At 43.8% G+C, this 21,507-nt stretch overlaps 1 protein-coding gene and 1 long non-coding RNA gene across 2 annotated transcripts; one reads left to right on the top strand and one right to left on the bottom strand.

Annotated features, from left to right (window-relative positions):
- Nucleotides 1-7,360: 7,360 nt before the first annotated feature.
- On the bottom strand, nucleotides 7,361-21,387 carry LOC119331627 (probable cadmium/zinc-transporting ATPase HMA1, chloroplastic). The gene is made up of 14 exons (XM_037604792.1): nucleotides 21,130-21,387; nucleotides 20,286-20,436; nucleotides 20,007-20,191; nucleotides 19,633-19,779; nucleotides 18,953-19,148; nucleotides 18,688-18,800; nucleotides 17,858-18,096; nucleotides 16,870-16,975; nucleotides 15,994-16,158; nucleotides 9,566-9,782; nucleotides 8,918-9,105; nucleotides 8,748-8,834; nucleotides 7,834-8,031; nucleotides 7,361-7,785 (listed from the first exon to the last, which is right to left on the bottom strand). Exons 1-13 carry the CDS (start codon nucleotides 21,310-21,312, stop codon nucleotides 7,852-7,854), a joined length of 2,157 nt encoding a protein of 718 aa, XP_037460689.1. The 5' UTR covers nucleotides 21,313-21,387; the 3' UTR covers nucleotides 7,361-7,785; nucleotides 7,834-7,851.
- On the top strand, nucleotides 11,445-12,341 carry LOC119331628. Its single transcript, XR_005160592.1, has 2 exons — nucleotides 11,445-11,639; nucleotides 11,966-12,341. It is a non-coding gene; the product is annotated as an uncharacterized LOC119331628 (long non-coding RNA).
- Nucleotides 21,388-21,507: the final 120 nt, after the last annotated feature.

Below are 21,507 nucleotides of genomic sequence, written 5' to 3'. Positions count from 1 at the left end.
CTATGAGCTAACCTATTGTCCCTTCTATCTACTTTGCAAACTTTTACTTCTCTGTTCCCTTTCATGGCTTGAAACTCCTTTACAATTGTTGCAACCTCCGATCTATCAATAGACGAGAGGATAAGCGCCTTTGTCACCGAGCTGCAATCTGTCTCGATGATTAAGGGTAGATTCGTCGCCGACATTGCCATCCTTAGTCCTTCTAGGCAAGCCATGGCTTCCGCGCAGTCCGCTCCATTGCACCGCGGTATATAATCCCAAGCTGATAAGATAATTCTTCCATCATGATCTCGAATCACAGCTCCCCAGGCTCCGCTCCTATTTTCCTCCAAAAAACTTCCATCAACATTGACCTTAGCCCATCCGAGCTCTGGCATTGTCCATCCTTTTTCCTTTGTATGATCATGTTGTTGCACTGATGGCAAGTTAACCATCGGACTTTTCCCTTTTCGATCTATCTCAGAAGTTCCCTCCGCAATCAAGCGGATGTTTGCAAGGTAGTTTTGCAGAAAACGAGCAGAGTGGGAAATTTTTGCTTTACCTTTTGCGAAGATCGCGTCATTTCTATGGTGCCAAACACGCCACCAAAATAGCATAAATTTTTGTTTCATATCTTCACTCACCTTATCTAGCAAGATTAGGATCCAATCCCTTCCAGTATATTCTACTTCCTGCTCAGGGGGCAGGTTCCATGCCTCCTTGAGTTCGTGCCACAAGGCCCTTGCAAATGTGCATCGATGTGCCATATGGAAGCCTGTTTCATCCTCGGCCCCACATACATTACAAATCGGGGTGAGGCCTGGGATGCGACGGAATCTATTAGTTTGAACCGCCAGTGACTCCGATGCTAGTCTCCATGTAAAAATACGTACTTTTTGGGGTACATTTGTCTTCCAGATATTATTCCAAATACTGCGATCTCCTTGGGTATTGTGGCTGGACCCAATCACCCCAGAACCCTTTTCGTCCATGGCTAACCGATATGCGCTACGAACACTGAAAATTCCATTTTTTTCGGGCTGCCACGCAATATAATCCTCATCATCATAATTTGGTAGTCGGATACTTAAAATATCATTTGCGTCTTCGCGTGTAAATATACGCATGATGTAGTCCTCCTTTCAAGCGTGACTCTCCTGGTCGATGAGGTCTGCTACCCACCGAGTTCGGGACCTTGTTGGGTTCATGTTTATTTTCATGTTTCCTCTCGGGATCCAATTGTCTCTCCAAATGCGAACACTATTTCCGTTGCAGATGCGCCAAATACATCCTTTTTTAAGGAGTTCCAAACCATGCATGATGCCCTGCCAACCCGGCGACGCATTATGAATAAATGCCGTGTCTAGCAGATCAGCCCCATGGTAATATTTTGCCTTAAGTACTCTCGCGCACAAGCTGTCAGGATGTGCAATCAGTCGCCAGGCTTGCCTAGCGAGAAGAGCTTGGTTAAAAACTTTAAGATCTTTGAATCCCATACCTCCTTGGCTTTTATGTTTTGTAAGTTTCTCCCAACTCAACCAATGGATACATCGGCGATCTTCATCATCTCCCCACCAAAAGTCTCTGGTCATGTGCATGAGCTCCTCACAAAGGGTTGCTGAGAACTTGAAGACACTCATTGCAAAAGTGGGAATCGCTTGGGCCACTGATTTAATTAGTGTCTCCTTAGCTCCACTGGAAGAATATTTTTCTGTCCAATCATTCATTCTTTTCCTCGCTTTATCTTTTGTGTGCTTGAATTTCCCTTTTACCATACGTCCTTCTGGAACCGGCAAACCCAGGTATTTCTCCTCAAAAGTCACCGTTACTACATTCAGGATATTTATTACGTCCTGTCCATCTTCTTGTGAGCATTTGTTTCCAAGGAGCAGGGAGCATTTAGATGGACTTATTAGCTTTCCAGTGGCTCTCTCATAGTTGTCCAGGATGTTCTTTACCTTATTAGCCTGATCGCTATTAGCTTTAAAAAATAACAGGCTGTCATCCGCGAATAAAAGGTGTGAGATACCAGGGCTTTGTCTACAAATTTTCAGCTCCTGTAATTCACCCGTTTCCACCTTACTCTGTATTAGCCGTGAGAGCCCATCAGCGACAAAGAGAAAGAGATAAGGGGACATTGGATCTCCTTGTCTCAAACCACACGTAGGCGTGAAGCTTTGCAGCAGGTTCCCGTTGAAACGAACATAGTATTTTACTGTTTTCACACAAGTCATGATCCATTGTATCCATTTTTCTGCAAAACCTAATCTTTTCATCGCCCCTTCAAGGTAATTCCAGTCAACTCGGTCATAGGCCTTTGCGAGGTCTAATTTGTATGCACAATATTTTCCTTTTGCGTCAGAACTTCTTTGAATACTATAGATACATTCAAATGCAATCAGAGCGTTGTCCGTAATCATTCGCCCTGGGATGAAGGCACTTTGCGTTGGGGCTATCAAATCATGAAGCAGTGGTCTCAATCTATTTACCAAACATTTTGAAACAATTTTGTACACTACATTGCATAGGCTGATAGGCCTATAATCTTTTAGGGAGCTCGGGTTTTCCTTCTTCGGTATTAGCACTATAACAGTATTATTTACTCCTTCCGGCATGACGCCCGAATTGAAGAACTCTTTTACTGCCTTGATCACCTCATTTTTCAGAGTACCCCAATGCCTCTGATAAAATCTCGCAGGGAACCCATCTGCGCCAGGAGCCTTCAGAGGACCTATTTGGAACAGTGCATTACTGATCTCTTCATCGGAAAATTCACTACACAACATTTCATTTAACTGCTCTGTGATTAATGGTTCAATCTTATCTAAAATAATATCAGGTTGTACTCCCTGATTGGCTGTGTATAAATTCTGAAAAAAGGATGTAGCAAGTGCCTCCATCTCCTGAATATTATCCGTCATGGTACCATCATCCTTCTCCAGCTGACTAATTTTATTTTTCTTCTTCCTCCAAGTCGCCTTGCGGTGAAAAAAATCTGTATTTCTATCACCATCACGGAGATAATCCATCCTCGATCTTTGTTTCCAGAAAAGTTCTTCCTTCTCTAGCAGACTATCTAGCTCCTTTTCTAGCCTTTTTTGAATCGCTTGTTTATTCGGATTATTGCTATGTATTATAGCTTCCAGTTCCTTCCTTGTCTTTTCTATCTTCCTTGGGACCGAGCCCACTGTCTTATTACTCCATAAATGGAGTGCGTCCATCACCCCCTCCAGCTTGGATGTTACGTCTCCTAGGTTCGTTGCCTGCCTATGCATGGTCCAAGCAACCTCTACTTCATCTGCTAATGTTTTTTCTTTTTCCCAAAAAATTTCATATCTACGGCACCGGCGACCTGAGCTACTCCCCGATGATTTCTGTGTGAGACTGATTAACAGGGGTGTATGATCTGAACGCGAGGATACAAGATGTCTTACCTGACAGTTCGGAAATATGTTCGACCACGCTGGGCAAGCCACCGCACGGTCAAGTCGCACCTTGACGTTACGTCTGCCAGATTGTTTGTTATCGTAAGTCCACGGCGTGCCGGAGAAGCCGAGGTCATGAAGGTCACAATGTGATAGAATTTCTCGAAAATCCATCATTTGTCGTTCCCCTCTTTTCGTTTCAGAAAAGTGTTCATTTTGGTACAAAGCTTCATTAAAATCTCCGGCCATTAGCCAGGGAGCATCAAGCATAGGTTTTATTCTTTTTAGCAAAGTCCACATGTGGTGCCTAAGGTGTGTGCGAGGCTCACCGTAAACAAACGTGCATCTCCATTTATTATTTTTTGGCCATTCATGAACAATTACATCAATGACTCGACTCCCTATCTTAAACAACTCGACTTTGACATCCTCATGCCAGAAGAGGGCTAGACCTCCCCCCTTCCCTGGCTCATGAAAGGATACTACATGTTTAAGACCTAACCTCCAACGTAAACTTTCTACTACGAATTTATTTTGACGAGTCTCCGACAAGAACAGGAGCTTTGGTTGATGAGCATGCACGAGGCGAGTAAGTTCTTGAACTGTCCGAGGGTCGCCCAAACCTCGGCAGTTCCAACAAAGGATCGTCATGGCTCCTGACAGGCGCGTTCCTCCGCGCCTGTCAGTTGACCAGCGGCCCCAAGGCTGGTTGCCTCCCTTTCAGCTTGCTTCTCACTGCCATCAGATTGCAGTCCTTCTTCTGTCGACCAAGTGCCACGGCTCCTCTTGCTGCTCTCAAAACTGAAACGGAAGCTTCCACCCTCATCCAGCTGCATTGGGTCAAGGTCTTCCACGCCACGCTTGCCAAGTCCCGTCATCTTGCCTCCTACCAACAAGTCTACGTCTCCCACTCCTGGAGCATTCGCATGTACTAATGGATCACCCCCCTGAATGTTTGCATACAGTAGCTTTGTGGAGTCCGTCTCGCTAGATCCTTGATGGCACTCTGCATGTGTCCTACCACTTGTATGTTTGATCACCTGTCCCTGATGTTCATGCTCAATCCTGCTATGTGCATCCGCGCACACCTCTGTTCCTATGTTCTCTCTTTTTGCTATTTCCTGACGCTGACTTAACAGCGCGGCTTTACGTGCAGCTATGCCCGCTGAGAGTGCAGCAGCGACCTGGCCAACACTTGGGTTTCTTCTTGTTGTCTGTGTGAGCGATCGTGACGGGCCACGGCGCTGTCGACCAGACTGCTTCGGGCGGCCATACCTAGTCCATGTACCTTTCTTCACAGCTAGCTGCCCCGGAACACTACTCTGAAACTCTGCCATCTGTTTGCTCATATCTGTCTTTTCCCCGACAATGTCCAGATTATTAACAGCATCCACTACATCCTTTACGACCTGAGCGATCAAGGGGTCAGTGGTCGTACGCTCTTCATCAGTACTGTTAGGTATGCCATCTTTCCTCCCTGATACCTTTGCTACATTCCGCGGATGGCTGCCGTTTCCTGAGTCATCCTGAGGGACACACTTCCAACCCGACGGTGATGGCGAGTTGAACTGGAGGTTGCGCTTAGCCTTGCTCTGTTCACCAGGCATATAGAAACTTCTATGCTCAAACATTTTGTATGGCGAAGCCCGCTGCTCAGTGCTGAAACGAACAATCTTCTCTTCCTCTGGAATCAGGCAAGAGCTCTGTGTGTGTCCAGTAAAACCACAAAAGAAGCAAAAGTGTGGGACACGTTCATACTTTACCGGGCATCTCTTCTTCTTCCTCTCCGGATCACTGATATCTTCAATGACTATCCATTTGCGAAGTGGCTTGGAAACTATGTGTTCAATCCTGACGCGCAGAAAATCATCAAAAGCTCTCCCCTTATTGTCTGTGTGAACCATCCTCACCGCACCAAGTTTTTTCCCCACTTCTCTTCCAAATATGTCATCCATCATTGGCAATGGCAGATCAAAAATCCTCGCCCACATCGGCAGGATAACGATAGGAACCTCCGATGGCGACGTCTTTTCATCGTATGCCGTCACGAGGAGAGCGTCGTTGTCGTGAGTCCAGGGGCCTCCCCTTAGGACATGTAGGTAGTCACCCTCCTGTTCAAACTCGACAATGAACCGGTTGTTTGCAATCGGTTTCTCCCACAGACCACCATAAGGTTTCCACACCCTACGCATGGTGGTGAAAAGTGCATTGGCGCTGAAAACTTTTGTCGTGAGGAAAAAAGCCACGATGATCCACTTACTGAACTTTTTTGCAGCCTCAGCCAGATCCACACGTACAACATCCTCTTCATCTTCCAGACGGTCCAGCTGAGTCGGCACGATGTTCAGGTTATTCTTCTTCGTCATGCTACAACCTGGTGCCGCTGGCTTCATCGCCTGCTTTCTGCCATCTCCCTCCTCGATCTCCTTGCCATGGCGACGAGCCATTGGCGTAGCACTCTCCCCCATACCGCTTCCTTCCTTCCCTTCCCCTCCCATGTTCTTCCCTACACCCTGGTTCGGGTTGCCAACCATCTCTCTTGTGTGTTTTGGTGTATGGTCTTTTTGCTTGCGTGGGTACTCTGCTTCTTGCCATTGCCTTTTAAGCCTGTTTTCTTGCCGTCGGCCTTCCATGAGAAGCCATAGCCTTTCCTTCTTCTGCCCCTGATTTTCATTCCTATACGCATCAGCAGTATCTCCTTCCACCCTTCCTCTCTCTAGTCCAAGATTTCTTTCTTGTCCCGTATCCTTCCATGGCCTTTTCTCATACAGCCAGATCATCACATGGTAGGCTACCTTCGATCCCATGCTTTTTTCCGGCCGTCCCAATCCCCTTCCTGTTCGCCGTTCAACTTCCCATGCATCAGCAATGAAGTACATGGTTTCATACCTAGTATGTAGGATTGCATTCACCTTTAGGTCGTCGCCGATCGCGAGACCTTTCTTCTCCGTCACACCAGAGGCAACCTTCCTTACCGGCATCTTCCTTCCCCTGCCATCCTCCACATCTTCCTTCTGTGATGTCCTGATCTCCCTCCCCCCTTCACAATTTCCATGTCGCCGTCCTGGAATTTTCTTCTCTACCTGCCCCGGATCTCTGGTTCCCCTTTCCAGTAGATCCCACATCCTGTCTCTCATCTCTTCTATCATCGGAAGTATATCGCCGCCGATTGGCCTAGGGGGCCTCTTGAGGTCGCAACCTTCCTTCTTCATTTTCTTCAGAGCTTCCCGTGCACGCGCACGCATCTCCCCCACATCGAGGAAAGGCTCTTGCGAGGCCCCCTCTCTGCCCAATCCAGCGCGCCCCTCCACAGAGGAGCCGCCCCTGGTCGTCGTAGCCCAAGGCTTCGCCATCTCGGTAGTTTCGGGCCGCCGGCGGCGGCGCGGGGAAACCCTAATCAGCTCCTCTCGATTATTTTATTTTAGTTGGGGCCTCGCACAGACTCTGCCCGGCCTGCATGTCTAGTGGAGGGTCTGCTCGAGCTCCAGCTGTGTGCGCTTTGCAGATTTTAGCGAATGCTATCATTCAATTCAACTGGTTAGTTGGGAAGATGTGGCGAGGCTGCGGACGGATTTATAGCCGGCTCCGTTGTCGGCAGCGGCGATGCATGGGGTGGCGACACGTGCGTGGTGTACACGAAGAAGCATTTCTCTTTCTCACGCAGGCTGGTGTCGTGGCGGGCTGTGGTTTGGCTCTTGGTCGACCAAGATGCTTCAGGTCGGCGATGGGATCTGCTGCCGACACGTGCACTGCCAACATGGTGGCGTGGCACCCAGGAAAGAGGCTTCTTCACGCGTGGCTCCACCACGAGCATTTTCGAGGTCTAATTTGAGACTTTGCCTGCATCCATGTCACTGACGATCAATGAATTTGAATCATTATTTTTAGTGAATTGCCAATTCAAAGTAACCTCACAGATAATTTATTGGTCCCGCTTGGGAGCTTGGAGTTCCAGGTTTCAAGCCTCAGCATGATGCTCAACAATGGTGTTCGATAACTACAACACATCTGCAGTTGCAATATTTGCCTTACAGGATGAAATGATCGTCACTTGGTCAGAGTACAGACGCAACCCCTTTTGTACTTAGTTGCCTGAGCGTTCGGCACAGATTTGCCGTGTAACCTTCTTTGCCTCCAGAATACACCGAACCCGACATGCCCACGGGCCACGGACAATGATGAACGACTCGAGTAACTCACTACACAGTAGCTTCTCTTGGCAACAGATAAACCCTTCTACCCGATGCACTGGACCAAACAAGCCTCAGCGAACAGTTCGATTACAGGATGCTTGGCACTGCTATGAACACAGCATGAAACGAGGCATGTTTTCTTTACAAGGTGGTGCTACGAGTACAGCCTATAAAAATCAGGTCAGGAACCTGTCACCCTAAACGCCCCACGGCTCATGCCATGAAATTACAAAGATAACAGCCGCTATACATGTCTACAAAGGAACGGTACTAGCTGAGCAATCTGAGGAGGAGCTATTCAACTTTGCCGAGACGTAGTTTTTTAGGCTGTGGACGAGCTGTCGGATGTCATCTGCCCAAGACCATGTTGGGGGGTTGAGAGCTCGTATTGAGTTCAAGCAAACGAGAAGGGTTCCTCCTTCATGGAGAAGAACCTGAAATTTGGACAAAATGTGTAAACAGCAACAAATAACACAATAATGATGAAGTATGTGCACACGCTATGGGAGTTGGAGAGATTCTTATAGGTAAAATGTCCCTTTGCTCGCAAGTAATCCCGAGTTCTTAACTGTATAAGCTCCACTTTTATTTTCGTATGGTAGGTAGATTCTTTATGTACAAGATCAATCAACTGGTGTTTTACTCACAGTAAACACATCCCAACATGATAGACATATCAAAGACCACGTAGACATCGCAGAAATAGATCACAAAAAAAGCCTGTGAATCAAGAGCTTTAACATATACTCCTTTGTAAAGTAATATAAAATCGTTTAGATCACTAAAGAGAGGGAGTACATAACTCTGGAAAATCTGGTTTAAAAATCAAAGACTCAGCATATTTGTGTTCACTACGACCATGTACTCTAACCCATATTAAATATCCAGGTATTTTTGTTCCAATCAACCTCTCAATTTATCCGCCAGAATCAAGTTAACTGGTTTTGTTCACAAATAACAACAATACGATGATGCTCGTCCAGCCAAAACATGTACCAGTTCACTATCAATATAAAATGACCATATTTTCACCCCTATACTTTCAACTCATAGTATGCCACACAGATTGTTAGCCTCGGGTCATTGGCAAGTGGTCATCAAATCTGCTAGATGCATCAATAAGTTATTATGCAAGGAATAATGAACTTACCGTCAACCAAAGAGGAAGAAATCCCAAGACAGAAGGAAGTGCAGCAAAAACAATACAGGTTAAGGCAAGAGCTACGCTTTGCTTCACCTGTAAGGATGAACCTCAAAATTGTAAGAACCAGCAATATTGTATCTATAAGTGTTCCACACTGAGCTCACAAGAGACATTACCAGTGAAGTTGTTTGACGAGCTTTAGCGATACAAAATGGCACCACACATAAATTATCCTGCAACAACAGAACATCTGCAACAGCTACCGCTGTTGCACTGGCGCGTTGTGCTAGAACAATACCGACTGTTGCAGCTGCAAGAGCTGGTGCATCATTTATACCATCACCAACCATTATTAAACCTCCACCTGAAAATAAATGCAAAGCTACATAATGATTAGCCATCAGAAGTAATTTCCCTTGGGCCAAATAGTGAGCATATATGGTGATATGACTGCAAGCAGAAACTTCTATGACAAAAAATTGGGCTGACAAAATGTAGAGTAGGTTGTAGATCACAAAAAATTGGGCTGACAAAATACGCAATAAACAGAGTTAAGTATGGGAAAAAAGTGCTGAGGACCTGAGGTGGTAGTTGGTAGCTTATAGATCACATACAATAGTAACTAGAAATTGGAGGAAAACCATTTAGGCATTTGATCAAGCCATGCAACACGGAAGGAGGTGAAATTGAGTAGAAAGCAAACCATTTTGATTAAGAGGTGGGTGTCCAAGCTAGATATGTCGATAACGGAATAACATATGAAAGGGGAAAAAACTGTTGTAATCATAAAACTGTCATTTGATAGTCACAAGAAACTGAAGTACCTCCCTCCCTTGAAACTGCTTTTACTTTGTTCAACTTGTCCTCTGGCTTTAAAGAGAAGTGAACTTCTTCAATACATACAGCTTTAGCAACTCTCTGAGCACTTGATTCATGATCTCCAGTAAGCATCATGATTCGAAGTTTAGCCTTTTCTCTTAAGGTATATATAACTTCACAGACACCAGTACGGGGTTCATCCTCAAAGTGGAAAAGGGTTACCTGATAAGATTCAGTGGCCAGATAAATAATACATGGAAGGTAAACCTTCAGATAATCAACTTCTATGGTGATTTGGTGGTGATAATACATTCAAATGGACGTAGGCATGTAGCAATAATATTTTGGCAGATTTGTTATGGGTAAAAGGCACTACAGCCTCACCGAACTTCTCATATATAGACTGACTTATGTTTTCGTTTCTGCTTTGCTCTCCCAGTATATACCATAACCAAACCAGCCAAATGAAGAAAATAGTGTTCGACAAATCACACTTTATTATTGATGTGGAGCCCTTCACACATTCCAAAACAGTTCTCAAGCCTGTTGATAAGTTAATAGTGTTCGACATATCAAAGACCACTTATCAATTAACATAATTATTTGTTGGGCTGTGTCTTATCTGTATTTCAGTGTGTGTGTGTGTGTGTGCGCTTATGGCCCATGTGGCCCATGTAACCCTGCAGCCTATATATGTGCTGCCCCCTTGTACAGGAAACCCTAACTCCAATAGAATACAATACCGGGCCATCTTTCTATCCCAGCCGCCACCCCTCTCTCCCCTGATTCTACATGGTGTCAGAGCTTGGGTTCCCAATCCCAGCAGTGGTGATGGTGGTTGGCTGGTTGTGCTTGCTGGCGATTGTCTGAGAGGAGAAGGCTTGTGTGGAAGAAGGAGAGGTGGAATCCCAGATCTGAGGGGAGGAGGTAGTAGAGAGGTGAAAGTGGGGAGCAGTGGTTGCTGGAGGTTGCTAGTGGTGTGATTCAAGATTGGAAAGATGGGGGACAACCAGGGGTTGGTAAAGGCGTTGGAGAAGCTAGCTGAGCTCATCACTGTCAAGGCAGAGGGTGTGGCTTCCCCAGGTGCGCTTGTTCCTCAGCCTGAGGTGATACAGAAAATAGAACTGATGCCAAATGAAATCAAGATGGAAGGGGTCACAAACTACCTAAGCTGGTCCAGAAGGGCATTGCTAATATTGAGGACAAAGGGGCTGGAAGGCTATGTCAGAGGGGAAGTAGATGAACCGGCGAACAGGGCAAGTGAAGAGTGGAAGAAGTGGAGTGTCATTGACTCTCTGGTGGTGGCATGGCTGCTGAACTCCTTGACCCCATCCATTGCAGCAGCCGTGGAGACTCTTCCCCATGCAGCAGAGGTATGGAAAACCCTGGAAACATTGTACTCTGGGAAAGGGAACATAATGCTTATGGCGCAGATTGAGGATAGAGTAAATGAGCTAAAACAAGGGGATAAGTCGGTGATGGAGTATGTAGCAGAATTGCAGCATTTGTGGGCTGACTTAGACCACTATGATCCACTGGAGTTACCACATTCAGAATGTATAGTTGCTACTAAGAAGTGGGTAGAGCGTAGGAGAGTGATGAAATTCTTGAAGGGACTTAGCTCAGAATTTGAAGGAAGGCGTGCTGGGTTGTTTCATCAGCCAAAGCTCCCCTCGCTTGAGGAGGCAGTTGCAGCAATGGCACAGGAGGAGGTCAGGTTGAAGTTGACCAGGACTGGAGAAGCGAATGCATCTCGCTCAGCATTTACTGTGTCTGAATGGAAGGAGACAAGAGAGTGCTTCAACTGTGGAGAGAAAGGTCACATAAGCATCAATTGCACAGCACAACGCAGAGAAATACGTGGTAGGGGAAGAGGTTACAGCCGAGGTGGATACCGGGGAGTTAGAGGCAGAGGTAACTCGAGGGGTTCGAATTATTCCAGTGGCTTCAAAGCAAACTTGGCTAACTTGGCAACGCAAGAAGAAGGGACGTCAACAACCTCTCAAGGGGAGTCAAAGAGTAGAAGCCAGGAGGACAACACCTTCGGGAACTTTGCCCACTTTGTCTACACAGGGGAAGGTAACTTTGCAAATGCATCTATATCCACACATGATTTCCTTCCAGATTGGATATTAGATTCTGGAGCATCCAAGCATGTTGCGGGTACCTCAACTGAGTTTGAATCATATACTCAGTACCCAATTACACATTGTGAAACAATACAAACTGCTGATGGCACCTCACAACCGATTAAAGGAGTTGGATCAGTTCAATGTACACCCACTATTAAATTATCTGATGTATTACATGTTCCAGCTTTTCCTGTGAACTTGCTTTCTCTAAGTGCTTTGATTGATCAGATAGATTGCCGAATAACTCTTGATAAGAAAATATGTTTGATTCAGGAGAGGATGACTGGAAGGAAACTTGGGACAGGAACCAGGCGTAGTGGATTGTGGTATATGGATCGTGATGTGTCTAGGTCTGGTGCTAGTCCTATTTTGGCTGTACTAGTTGGAGTAAGTGAGACAATGGCGATGATCCATCACTGTCGCATGGGGCATATGGCTTTTGATAAGATGAGTAAGATGTTTCCTGATGTAATGCGTGGAGTAGACAAGAGTAAGCTTGTGTGTGATGCATGTGAATATGCAAAGCACACAAGAATCTCATATTTGAGTAAGGGGCTAAGGAGTATATCCCCGTTTATGCTGATTCACTCTGATGTGTGGACATGTCCTGTTGTTTCTGTTAGTGGAATGAAATATTTTGTGACATTTATAGACTACCACACTCGCATGACTTGGGTGTACCTCATGCGACATAAAGATGAGGTATTCCAATGTTTTCAAGAGTTTTATGCCTATGTGCGAAACCAATTCAATGTGCAGGTGCAGGTGATCAGATCTGACAATGGAACTGAATATGTAAACAAGCAATTCGGAGGTTTCCTGTCAGCACAAGGCATAATGCACCAAACATCATGTCCAGATACCCCTGCTCAGAATGGTGTTGCAGAAAGGAAAAACCGACACATTTTAGAAGTGGCTCGATCACTTATGTTCACCATGAATGTGCCAAAATTCTTGTGGAGTGAAGCTGTCATGACTGCAACGTTCCTGATCAACCGGATGCCTTAAAAAATGCTTGGTATGAAGTCCCCATGTGAGATGCTATTTGGGGAGAACAAATTCTCAGTTCCTCCGAAGTTATTTGGGTGCACCTGCTTCATTAGAGATCACAGACCAGCAGTGGGAAAGCTGGATCCACGAGCTGTAAAATGCATATTTGTTGGATATCCTGCAGGGCAGCGAGGCTATAAGTGTTGGGGTCCTGCTGAAAGGCGCACATTTGTAAGTATGGATGTCACCTTTCGAGAATCTGAGCCTTTCTATGGTGAGAAGACAGATCTCAGCACTTTATTCGAAGAACTTGACCACTCACAATCTATGCAGGGTGGTCAAGAGGGGGAGTGCAACTTGAGTGGTGAGTGCAGCACCAATGGCGACAAGGAGCAGCCAATACCAACCCCGAAAATAGTGGGATCCTTCATTCCAGTTGTAGTTGATGGGGCTGAACAGCAGAGGTGGCAGAGACCAAATGAGGAAAGGAATCCTCAGGTGTATACAAGAAGGAAGAGAGGTGTGGAGGAACAAGTGCATGAGGAGCAGTCAAAAGAAACTATGGAACAGGGGGAGCAGTCAGAAGAAACTCAAGCGACAGGAAGCTCATCTGAAGTGGAGTCATATGAAAATTCAAGTACTGAAGAAGCATCACCTAACCTGCCAATTGCTCTCAAGAAGGAAGTAGCAAGGAAAACTTTGAGCAAGGGCAATCTTGAGCATGACATCAGTAATTATGTCACCTATGAAGCCCTATCACCTTCATTTAGAGCATTTGTCGCATCACTTCAAGCCGTGATTGTTTCTAAAGACTGGAAAGAAGCAAGACAAGATCCAAAGTGGTGTGAAGCCATGAGGGAAGAGTTGGAGGCCCTGAGAAAGAACAAAACATGGGAGCTAGCAAATCTTCCATATGGGAAGAAGGCAGTCAGTTGTAAGTGGATCTTCATGTTAGGAAAGCAACTTATCTTTATTGAAGGCCCAAGGGGCATATATATATTACACATGACTTGAGGTGTAAGGAACTAAACATAGACTAATAAGGACTCCTAGACCAATACTAATACTCCTTAACACCCCCCCTCAAATGCAAGCGTATGCAATAGCATTGCATTTGAAGAAGTGTAATACTAAAAAAAATGATAATCCAAATCCGCATCTTGAGAGTGTCGTCGTAGTATGAAGAGTCTTCAAAACCTGTCGAGTCGCCAAAGGGGATAACTAAGAGATGGCACATCAAAGAAAGACACCACATCGATAGAAGATACAAGAGAAGTATCAAGAGAAGATGGGTTGTCAAAAGACCGATCTGATGGAAGAGGCTAGGCAACACATTATACGTCAACACTCCCCCTCACGTGTGGCTCTCTCTGGCCTAAACGTGGACCGAAAGTGGGCTGCAATTTAATTGCAGCCAGCCGGGTCTTGAACTCAAGACCTCTTGGCTCTGATACCATGTTAGGAAAGCAACTTATCTTTATTGAAGGCCCAAGGGGCATATATATATTACACATGACTTGAGGTGTAAGGAACTAAACATAGACTAATAAGGACTCCTAGACCAATACTAATACTCCTTAACACTTCACAGTGAAGCAGAATCCTGAGGGTAAGGTTGAGTGTTACAAGGCAAGACTGGTAGCCAGAGGGTACAGCCAAACATATGGTATTGATTATGACAAAACATTCGCCCCAGTTGCAAAGATGAATACAGTGAGGATTCTAATCTCATGTGCAGCTAACTTTGGATGGCCACTACACCAACTTGATGTAAAAAATGCCTTTTTACATGGAGATCTACAAGAGGAAGTCTACATGGAAATTCCTCCTGGACTTTCTACACCTGGGACTGTTGGGAAGGTTTGTAGATTGAGAAAATCTCTCTATGGTTTGAAGCAATCGCCAAGGGCTTGGTTTGACCGGTTCAGGCAAGCAGTTTGCAGTATGGAGTATAAACAATGCAATGGAGATCACACTGTTTTCTATAAACATTCCAAGCAACAGATTACTATTCTTGCAGTATATGTGGATGACATCATAATAACGGGAGACAATGAAGAGGAGATTGGAAGACTAAAGAAATGCCTAGGCAAAGCATTTGAAGTTAAGGATCTTGGTCAGCTAAAATATTTCCTGGGTATCGAAGTTGCAAGATCAAAGACGGGAATAGCCCTGTCTCAGCGGAAGTATACCTTAGAGCTCCTAAGTGATATGGGAATGCTTGGATGTAGAGCAGCCCCAACTCCCATTGAACAAAATCACAAATTGACAGCATAGATGGGTGAACAAGTTAACAAAGCAAAATATCAACAATTGGTTGGCAAACTTCTGTACTTGTGTCACACTAGACCAGATATTACATATGCAGTAAGTGTAGTAAGTAGATATATGCATGACCCCAGAAGTGGACACCTTGATGCAGTCTATAGAATCATGAGGTATCTAAAGGGCAGCCCTGGTATGGGACTCTGGTTCAAGAGTAATGGCCATTTGAATGTTGACGGTTATAGCGATGTTGATTGGGCTAGCTGTCTTGATGATAGACGATCAACCTCTGGCTATTGTGTGTTTGTTGGTGGAAATTTGGTATCATGGAGAAGCAAAAAACAACCGGTGGTGTCAAAATCAACTGCAGAAGCTGAGTATAGGGCAATGTCTCAAGGGCTGAGTGAGATGTTATGGGTAAGAGGCCTTCTGCTTGAGCTGAAAGTGCTCAGACAAGATCCTCTGAATGTGTGGTGTGACAACAAATCTGCAATCAGCATTGCTAATAATCCAGTGCAACATGACAGAACAAAACATGTGGAGATAGACAGATTCTTTATCAAAGAGAAACTGGATGCAGGAATCATCAAGATAACTCATGTGAGCTCTGGACAACAAGTCGCCGATTGTTTGACAAAAGGTTTGGGAACCAGGGAGAACAATCTTGCTTGTGACAAGATGGGCATGATAGATATCTATCATCCCTCTTGAGGGGGAGTGTTGGGCTGTGTCTTATCTGTATTTCAGTGTGTGTGTGTGTGCGCGCGCTTATGGCCCATGTGGCCCATGTGGCCCATGTGGCCCATGTAACCCTGCAGCCTATATATGTGCTGCCCCCTTGTACAGGAAACCCTAACTCCAATAGAATACAATACCAGGCCATCTTTCTATCCCAGCCGCCACCCCTCTCTCCCCTGATTCTACATTATTATATATGAATGCTTACATGAAACATCCCAAACAAATAAATGTGCAGCAGCATAAAAGGACATCAAAAGGCAAGGGGAAAAGACATACTTATATGAGAAGATTTTTTCCTAACTCACCTTTTTATCAACTGAGAGAGCAGCTTGGACAAATTCAGGACCAAATGCAGAACACTTTACTGCCTCTTTTATTTGTTCAGATTCACCATAAGATCTGTATAGTGAAGAAATATATTCCACGGAACCGATAGATGCCTTAGCAAACTCATTTTCATTGTCTTTTGCCTGTAATAGAAATAGATGAGTGCCAACCTAACATACCAAGATCCAAGTTCTCTTATGCTTCGTACTGACCAAACAGCATAATGAGTAAATAGGGATGTAATGAGTACGTGTTGCTTATAGTAAATGAAAGATCAATGGCATTTTTCAATAGAACACTTCAACCTCTTCCACTCTTGCCTTTTCACCCAAATGAGATGATTAAACCAATTTGATCTACACCATCCAAACTTGATACATCATCTCATTATCCTGTTTTAAGGGTGCTCCTTTCATGATATAATTATGCAATTCAGCTAATACTACAAAACAAACCATCCAGCCAAGTAACTTCATTTTTCTAAAACCAATCTCATTTATGAACCTTCACGACACCAAACAATGACTAGGACCAATTCTAGAAAGCATGAGAAATCCCAAAAAAAAATCACATATGCGCGATATCGATTTCAACATTAACCTCGTCATATTTAAATTTAGAAAATACTCCCAAAATAATAATAAAAATCCCTGCAAATTAAGCATATTCACAATGGTTTCCATATTCCAAAATAATGAACATCACCACAGAGATACAGTGGCCAACCCTGCCTGACCACTGTAGGAGTCAAGCCTACAATAATAATGTGCGAACATAAAATTCTTCCTTGATATATCTACCAATTTCCGTATAACTTTGCTGGTTGAAATATATAGTATCTAACTTACACATACCTTTATGCCACTCAAAGTAGCAATAACTCCTCTACCAGGTAAGCTCTCAAAACTCTCAACAGCAACCACTGGGAGGTCTCTCCCAACAGAGTGTTTTAAAACTGCCCTGTGAATCATACAATCAATATCAACTTACTGCTATAAATTATTCTACAAGCAATCATAACATACACAAGACGAGGACATAAATTAAACATTATGATCTTGAACATAAAGCTTAAAATAGTGGCAGGAGACAAGAAAGTTTACACCAAGTTTAAGGGCATATGATAAAATTCTTGTTGGCACCTCATATATAAGCTAATGAAAATCAAGCATGGTACACACTATATTAAGATTGAAAGAATTCATCACCACTGATTAGCAGTTGACTCGTACCACTTTTTTCAACTTGTGGACTCGTAGCACTTAAGGGACAGACTAGTCAAACATATCTTTCTACACAACTATAATTAGAAAATACGTAAACAGAAACGTGTTGCATATTTGCATTCTTTCTTTTTTGGCAAGCATATATTTAAATTCCACATTGAGAAAACCACAACATCATTTTTAAAGTACACTAATAGACAATAGCAGAACATGGCAGATTAATTTGTACTCCCTCTGTAAACTAATATAAGATATTTTAGATCACTACTTAGTGATCTAAAAGATCTTATACTCCGGTATTAGTTTACAGAGGAAGTACACTGAATACTAAAGTAATTACTGATAAATAATTAATTTAAAATGAACTAGCAGATTTCTTTGGTCAAACACTCTGGTGAAAATCTGGCTAGCAGCAGTATTGGCCTGGATGGCTTGATTGGATATAAATTCAATGCAGGTATAGTAATTATCAATACATTTGACCCAAGGGAACTAGACCCAAGCCATTCATAGCATGTGTATGTCCAAGGGTTGCAAACTTCTAATCATAATGATGCATGCAAATAAAATAAAATAAATAAATATGGCCTTTGGGAAAATTATCTATTTTCCTCACCTTCCAATAGGATGGGTTGTTCCTTTCTCCATAGCTGCAGCAACAGCTAGAGCTTCACTTTCACAGTTCGGAGTACAGCAAGAAGGGTCAACACCATTACTTGCATCCAAATGTCCATGAATGGGCTCGATTGCTTTGCACATAAGCTTCCCAGTTGTTAATGTGCCTGTCTTGTCAAAAGCAATAGACTGACAAGAAGAAAGGGCATCTAAGACATGCCCACCTTTCAATAAAATTCCCTACAGAGGAACAAAGAAGAGAATAATTCCACTATCACACTCCAGAAGAAGGTTCATTCAAGAAACGGGAGCACGGGTCATAGTAAATGCTACAACCAAGATACCACAGTTTGATAAGATGGGCTTGAAGTAATACTCCCTCCGTTCCTAAATATAAGTCTTTTTAGAGATTTCAATACGGACTACATACGGATGTATATAGACATATTTTAGAGTGTAGATTCACTCATTTCGCTCCATATGTAGTCCGTATTGGAATCTCTAGAAAGACTTATATTTAGGAATGGAGGGAGTGACTGCTATCTTCCCATGCACACATTTATGTCAGAAGGAAGCAGTACACAGCAACAGCACTAATATAGTTGTAGAACAACAAACAATTCAGATTAATATGCTCTTATCTCTCACAGCCCTTGTGCACATAACCATAAAACAGAAAAATGAGTCCAAAATATCCCAGTAAAATACTGATAAAAATTAGAATAAACAACTAGATGATGTCACAAAATTTAGAGGTTGAAAAGGCACTGCTTATACCAACTGAAGAGAATAGTCAATAAACTTAAGAAAGTTGAAACTTTCAGACAGTACCTTACTTGCAAGAGAACTGATTGCAGTGGCATATGCTAATGGAGCTACTGCCAATGCACACGGAGATGCAGCCACCATAAGTCCTAATCCACGGTAAATTGAACCCCTACAAACTAAAGAAAATGTCAGAGCACAGAAAGCTCAATCCTAGAGCCCAGTGCATCAGTTCAGTACAAATTGCCAAATCATCAGTACTAAGCTTTCTGAAGCATGAAGTATTTGTAATAACACCAACACAGCATGTCATGTGGCCTTAGGGGAATACCTGAGTTACCGAAAAAGGGCCAATTAAAGAGGAATGGTCCCAGTAGTGCAACAGCCAAAGACAGAGCCACGACAACTTTGCTATAATGCTCCCCAAACTCATCCAACCATCTTTGCAACTTTGGCTTGTTTAGCTGGCCCTCTTCAGTCAGCTGGACAATTCTGTTGAGTGTTGAATCCTCCCATGATTTGGTCACCTAGAACAAAGGTAACTGAATAAGAGCATGAAGAGGTAACATTCTGGAAGGAGACACGCCAAACATAATGTACGCCACTAACTTAATGCTATGTTAGGAGAAAAAGGAATAGCAAATTTGTTGCTGGTAACTGCCAACAAATACTATTAGGTTTGTCCATTATGTAAAAATTAATTAGGTTTGTTTCTTGTTTTCCACAATATCATAGAATGATGTTTCCTGTCAGTCTGGAATGGTTTCATCTCATCAAGATGGCTATGCAGCACCAACCATGACTAGCAAGTTAAATATTACAGGCCTGCTATTAAATAACTGCAATCATGTTTGTGTGTGAGCAGTATAGCAGTGCATACACATCCTAATATCCTATTTACGAGAATAAAGCAGGATAAGAAAATGAAGCATCTCAGGATTAGTGAACAAAACGAGCAAAGAAAAATGAACTTGGAAAAGGTCTCTTTGCTGAAAAAAGAAAAGGCCTAACCTTTACAATCATCATTCCTTCCAAATTCCTGGCTCCACCTGGTATAGCATCCCCCACTGTTCTCTCAACAGGTTTTGTTTCACCAGTGAGGTGTTCTATGGTGATTGTGGATGATCCTTGGTAAACTTCTCCATCAACAGGCACAGCCTAATGAATAGAAGAACTGCGCCACAATGAGATAAAATTCCCAACGAACTAGACTAGACAAATAGCATCTACATGAAAAAGGAATAGAAGATAGGATATAGCATTATGCTCAGTTAGTAACATCCAATTGAAAGAAAGACAATAACAATGTGATGATCGTGAAGAGACTATGAAATGAACAAAGAAAAATAGGAATACAGGGAGTTTTAAATAAACAAACAACACACCTCACCAGCTCTGACCAAAATATGAGAACCCACTTCAAGGTCATGCACAGGAACTTTTGCATAATTTAGATTTGAAAAGTGTGCCGACTCGTCCCCACTTGTTTCTAACAACAGTGCAAATTCTGGATGATTTTCCTTAAGTTCCCTCACATCATACATTGACTTGCTTGTAAAGTACTCTTCAGCTATAAGAAATAACGACAAAAGAGAAAACTATCAGTGAATACATAAACATGAGCCAAAATGGGGAGAATTTCGAAGAGCGTCACAAATATGTACCAATATGAGCTAAGTTAAACATTGCAAGAAGTAAACCACCCTCCAATGAGTTTCCCATAAATATAGAAGCAAATGCTGCAAGAGCCATAAGTACATGGATATTTATTTTGCCATCTGCAATATCTACAAGAGCATCAAGTGCTGCAGAAACCTACAATGGAAACAGGAAAAATGTCACATAAGCATTCCACAGACAAGCAATCTCAAAGCAATGAACATCTGTTTTTTCTGTATTAAGGAGCAGAGCAAGCATAGCACTTCCCTGTTCAATGGAATGTAGCTAGAACGATTTTCTTCGCAAATAGTGGTTCTAATTGTAACAAACCACTATAGAAGAGATTTCTGAAGTTTGGACATGAAATTTTCCATGGTGTGCATTATTAGCGAGTAATTGAATATACCTCCTCATTTTCAATTTTTATTTTGTGTTTCTGCGTTGGTCTGCAGTCTGCTGGTAGACCTGATATGCAGCCTGCACTAGATATTACCCCCAAACCAGTACTACAGCAGTGTGAAAGTTTTAACTCAGCTGTTCAGAAGTTTAGTTGAATTCACACTGGTCAATTCTATCAGCTTGAACAAGAGCCTTAAGGTTCCGTACTGGTACCGAATTAGCAGTTCCTCCATGATCTCTTAAGAGCAAATTTCTCAACAAAATTCAATGTTATGAAATGAAAGCATTCACTAAAACTTCCTCTGATGAACAAAATCCTCAGAATATGCTTAGAAGTCAATTGAAGTCACAACGGCATGGTTCTAACTAGATTGGCATTGGTACTTCAACTGCTCCTATGTACTCCTAACTTATAGAAACTAATAGCTGGGAAGCGTCAGCGGATCTTACCCCGACAAGAGGGAAGGCGATGGCGATGAGCGCGGCCGGCAGGCGCCCGACCGAGTTGAGCAGCGGGACGTGCGGGCAGACGGCGGCCATCAGGAGAAGGCCGAGGGAGATGCAGCAGAGCTGCAGGTGCTCCCGCAGCGCGTCAGCGACGTCCGCCCACCCGATCGCCCTCGCCATCCGCATGACCGCCGCGCCCCCGCCTCCCCCGTGCACGTCCGCCCCGCCGTGGCCGTGGCCGTGTCCATGGTGCCCGTGGCCATGGCCGTGCCCGTGTCCATGGTGATTGTGGTGGTGGTGATGGTGGTGGTCGCCGTGGGCGCGGGGGGTGAAGAGCAGGGAGCGGCGCGAGGCGAGGAGGAGCGGGGGTTTGGGGGCCAG

This window comes from Triticum dicoccoides, chromosome 7A (assembly GCF_002162155.2).
Source record: "Triticum dicoccoides isolate Atlit2015 ecotype Zavitan chromosome 7A, WEW_v2.0, whole genome shotgun sequence".
In the NCBI taxonomy this organism is placed as follows: domain Eukaryota; kingdom Viridiplantae; phylum Streptophyta; class Magnoliopsida; order Poales; family Poaceae; genus Triticum; species Triticum dicoccoides.
Note: the sequence above shows the minus strand (reverse complement) of the source record. Positions and strands in the feature narration are given on the sequence as shown.

Coding starts and splice junctions, on each gene's coding strand:
- LOC119331627 (XM_037604792.1), bottom strand. CDS start 21,312: ATGCGGATGGCGAGGGCGATCGGGTGGGCGGACGTCGCTGACGCGCTG. Junction 18,801..18,952: donor GCCCTTTTTCGGTAACTCAG/GTATTCCCCTAA, acceptor CATTTTCTTTAG/TTTGTAGGGGTTCAATTTAC. Junction 9,106..9,565: donor AGCAGTTTCAAGGGAGGGAG/GTACTTCAGTTT, acceptor ATTTATTTTCAG/GTGGAGGTTTAATAATGGTT.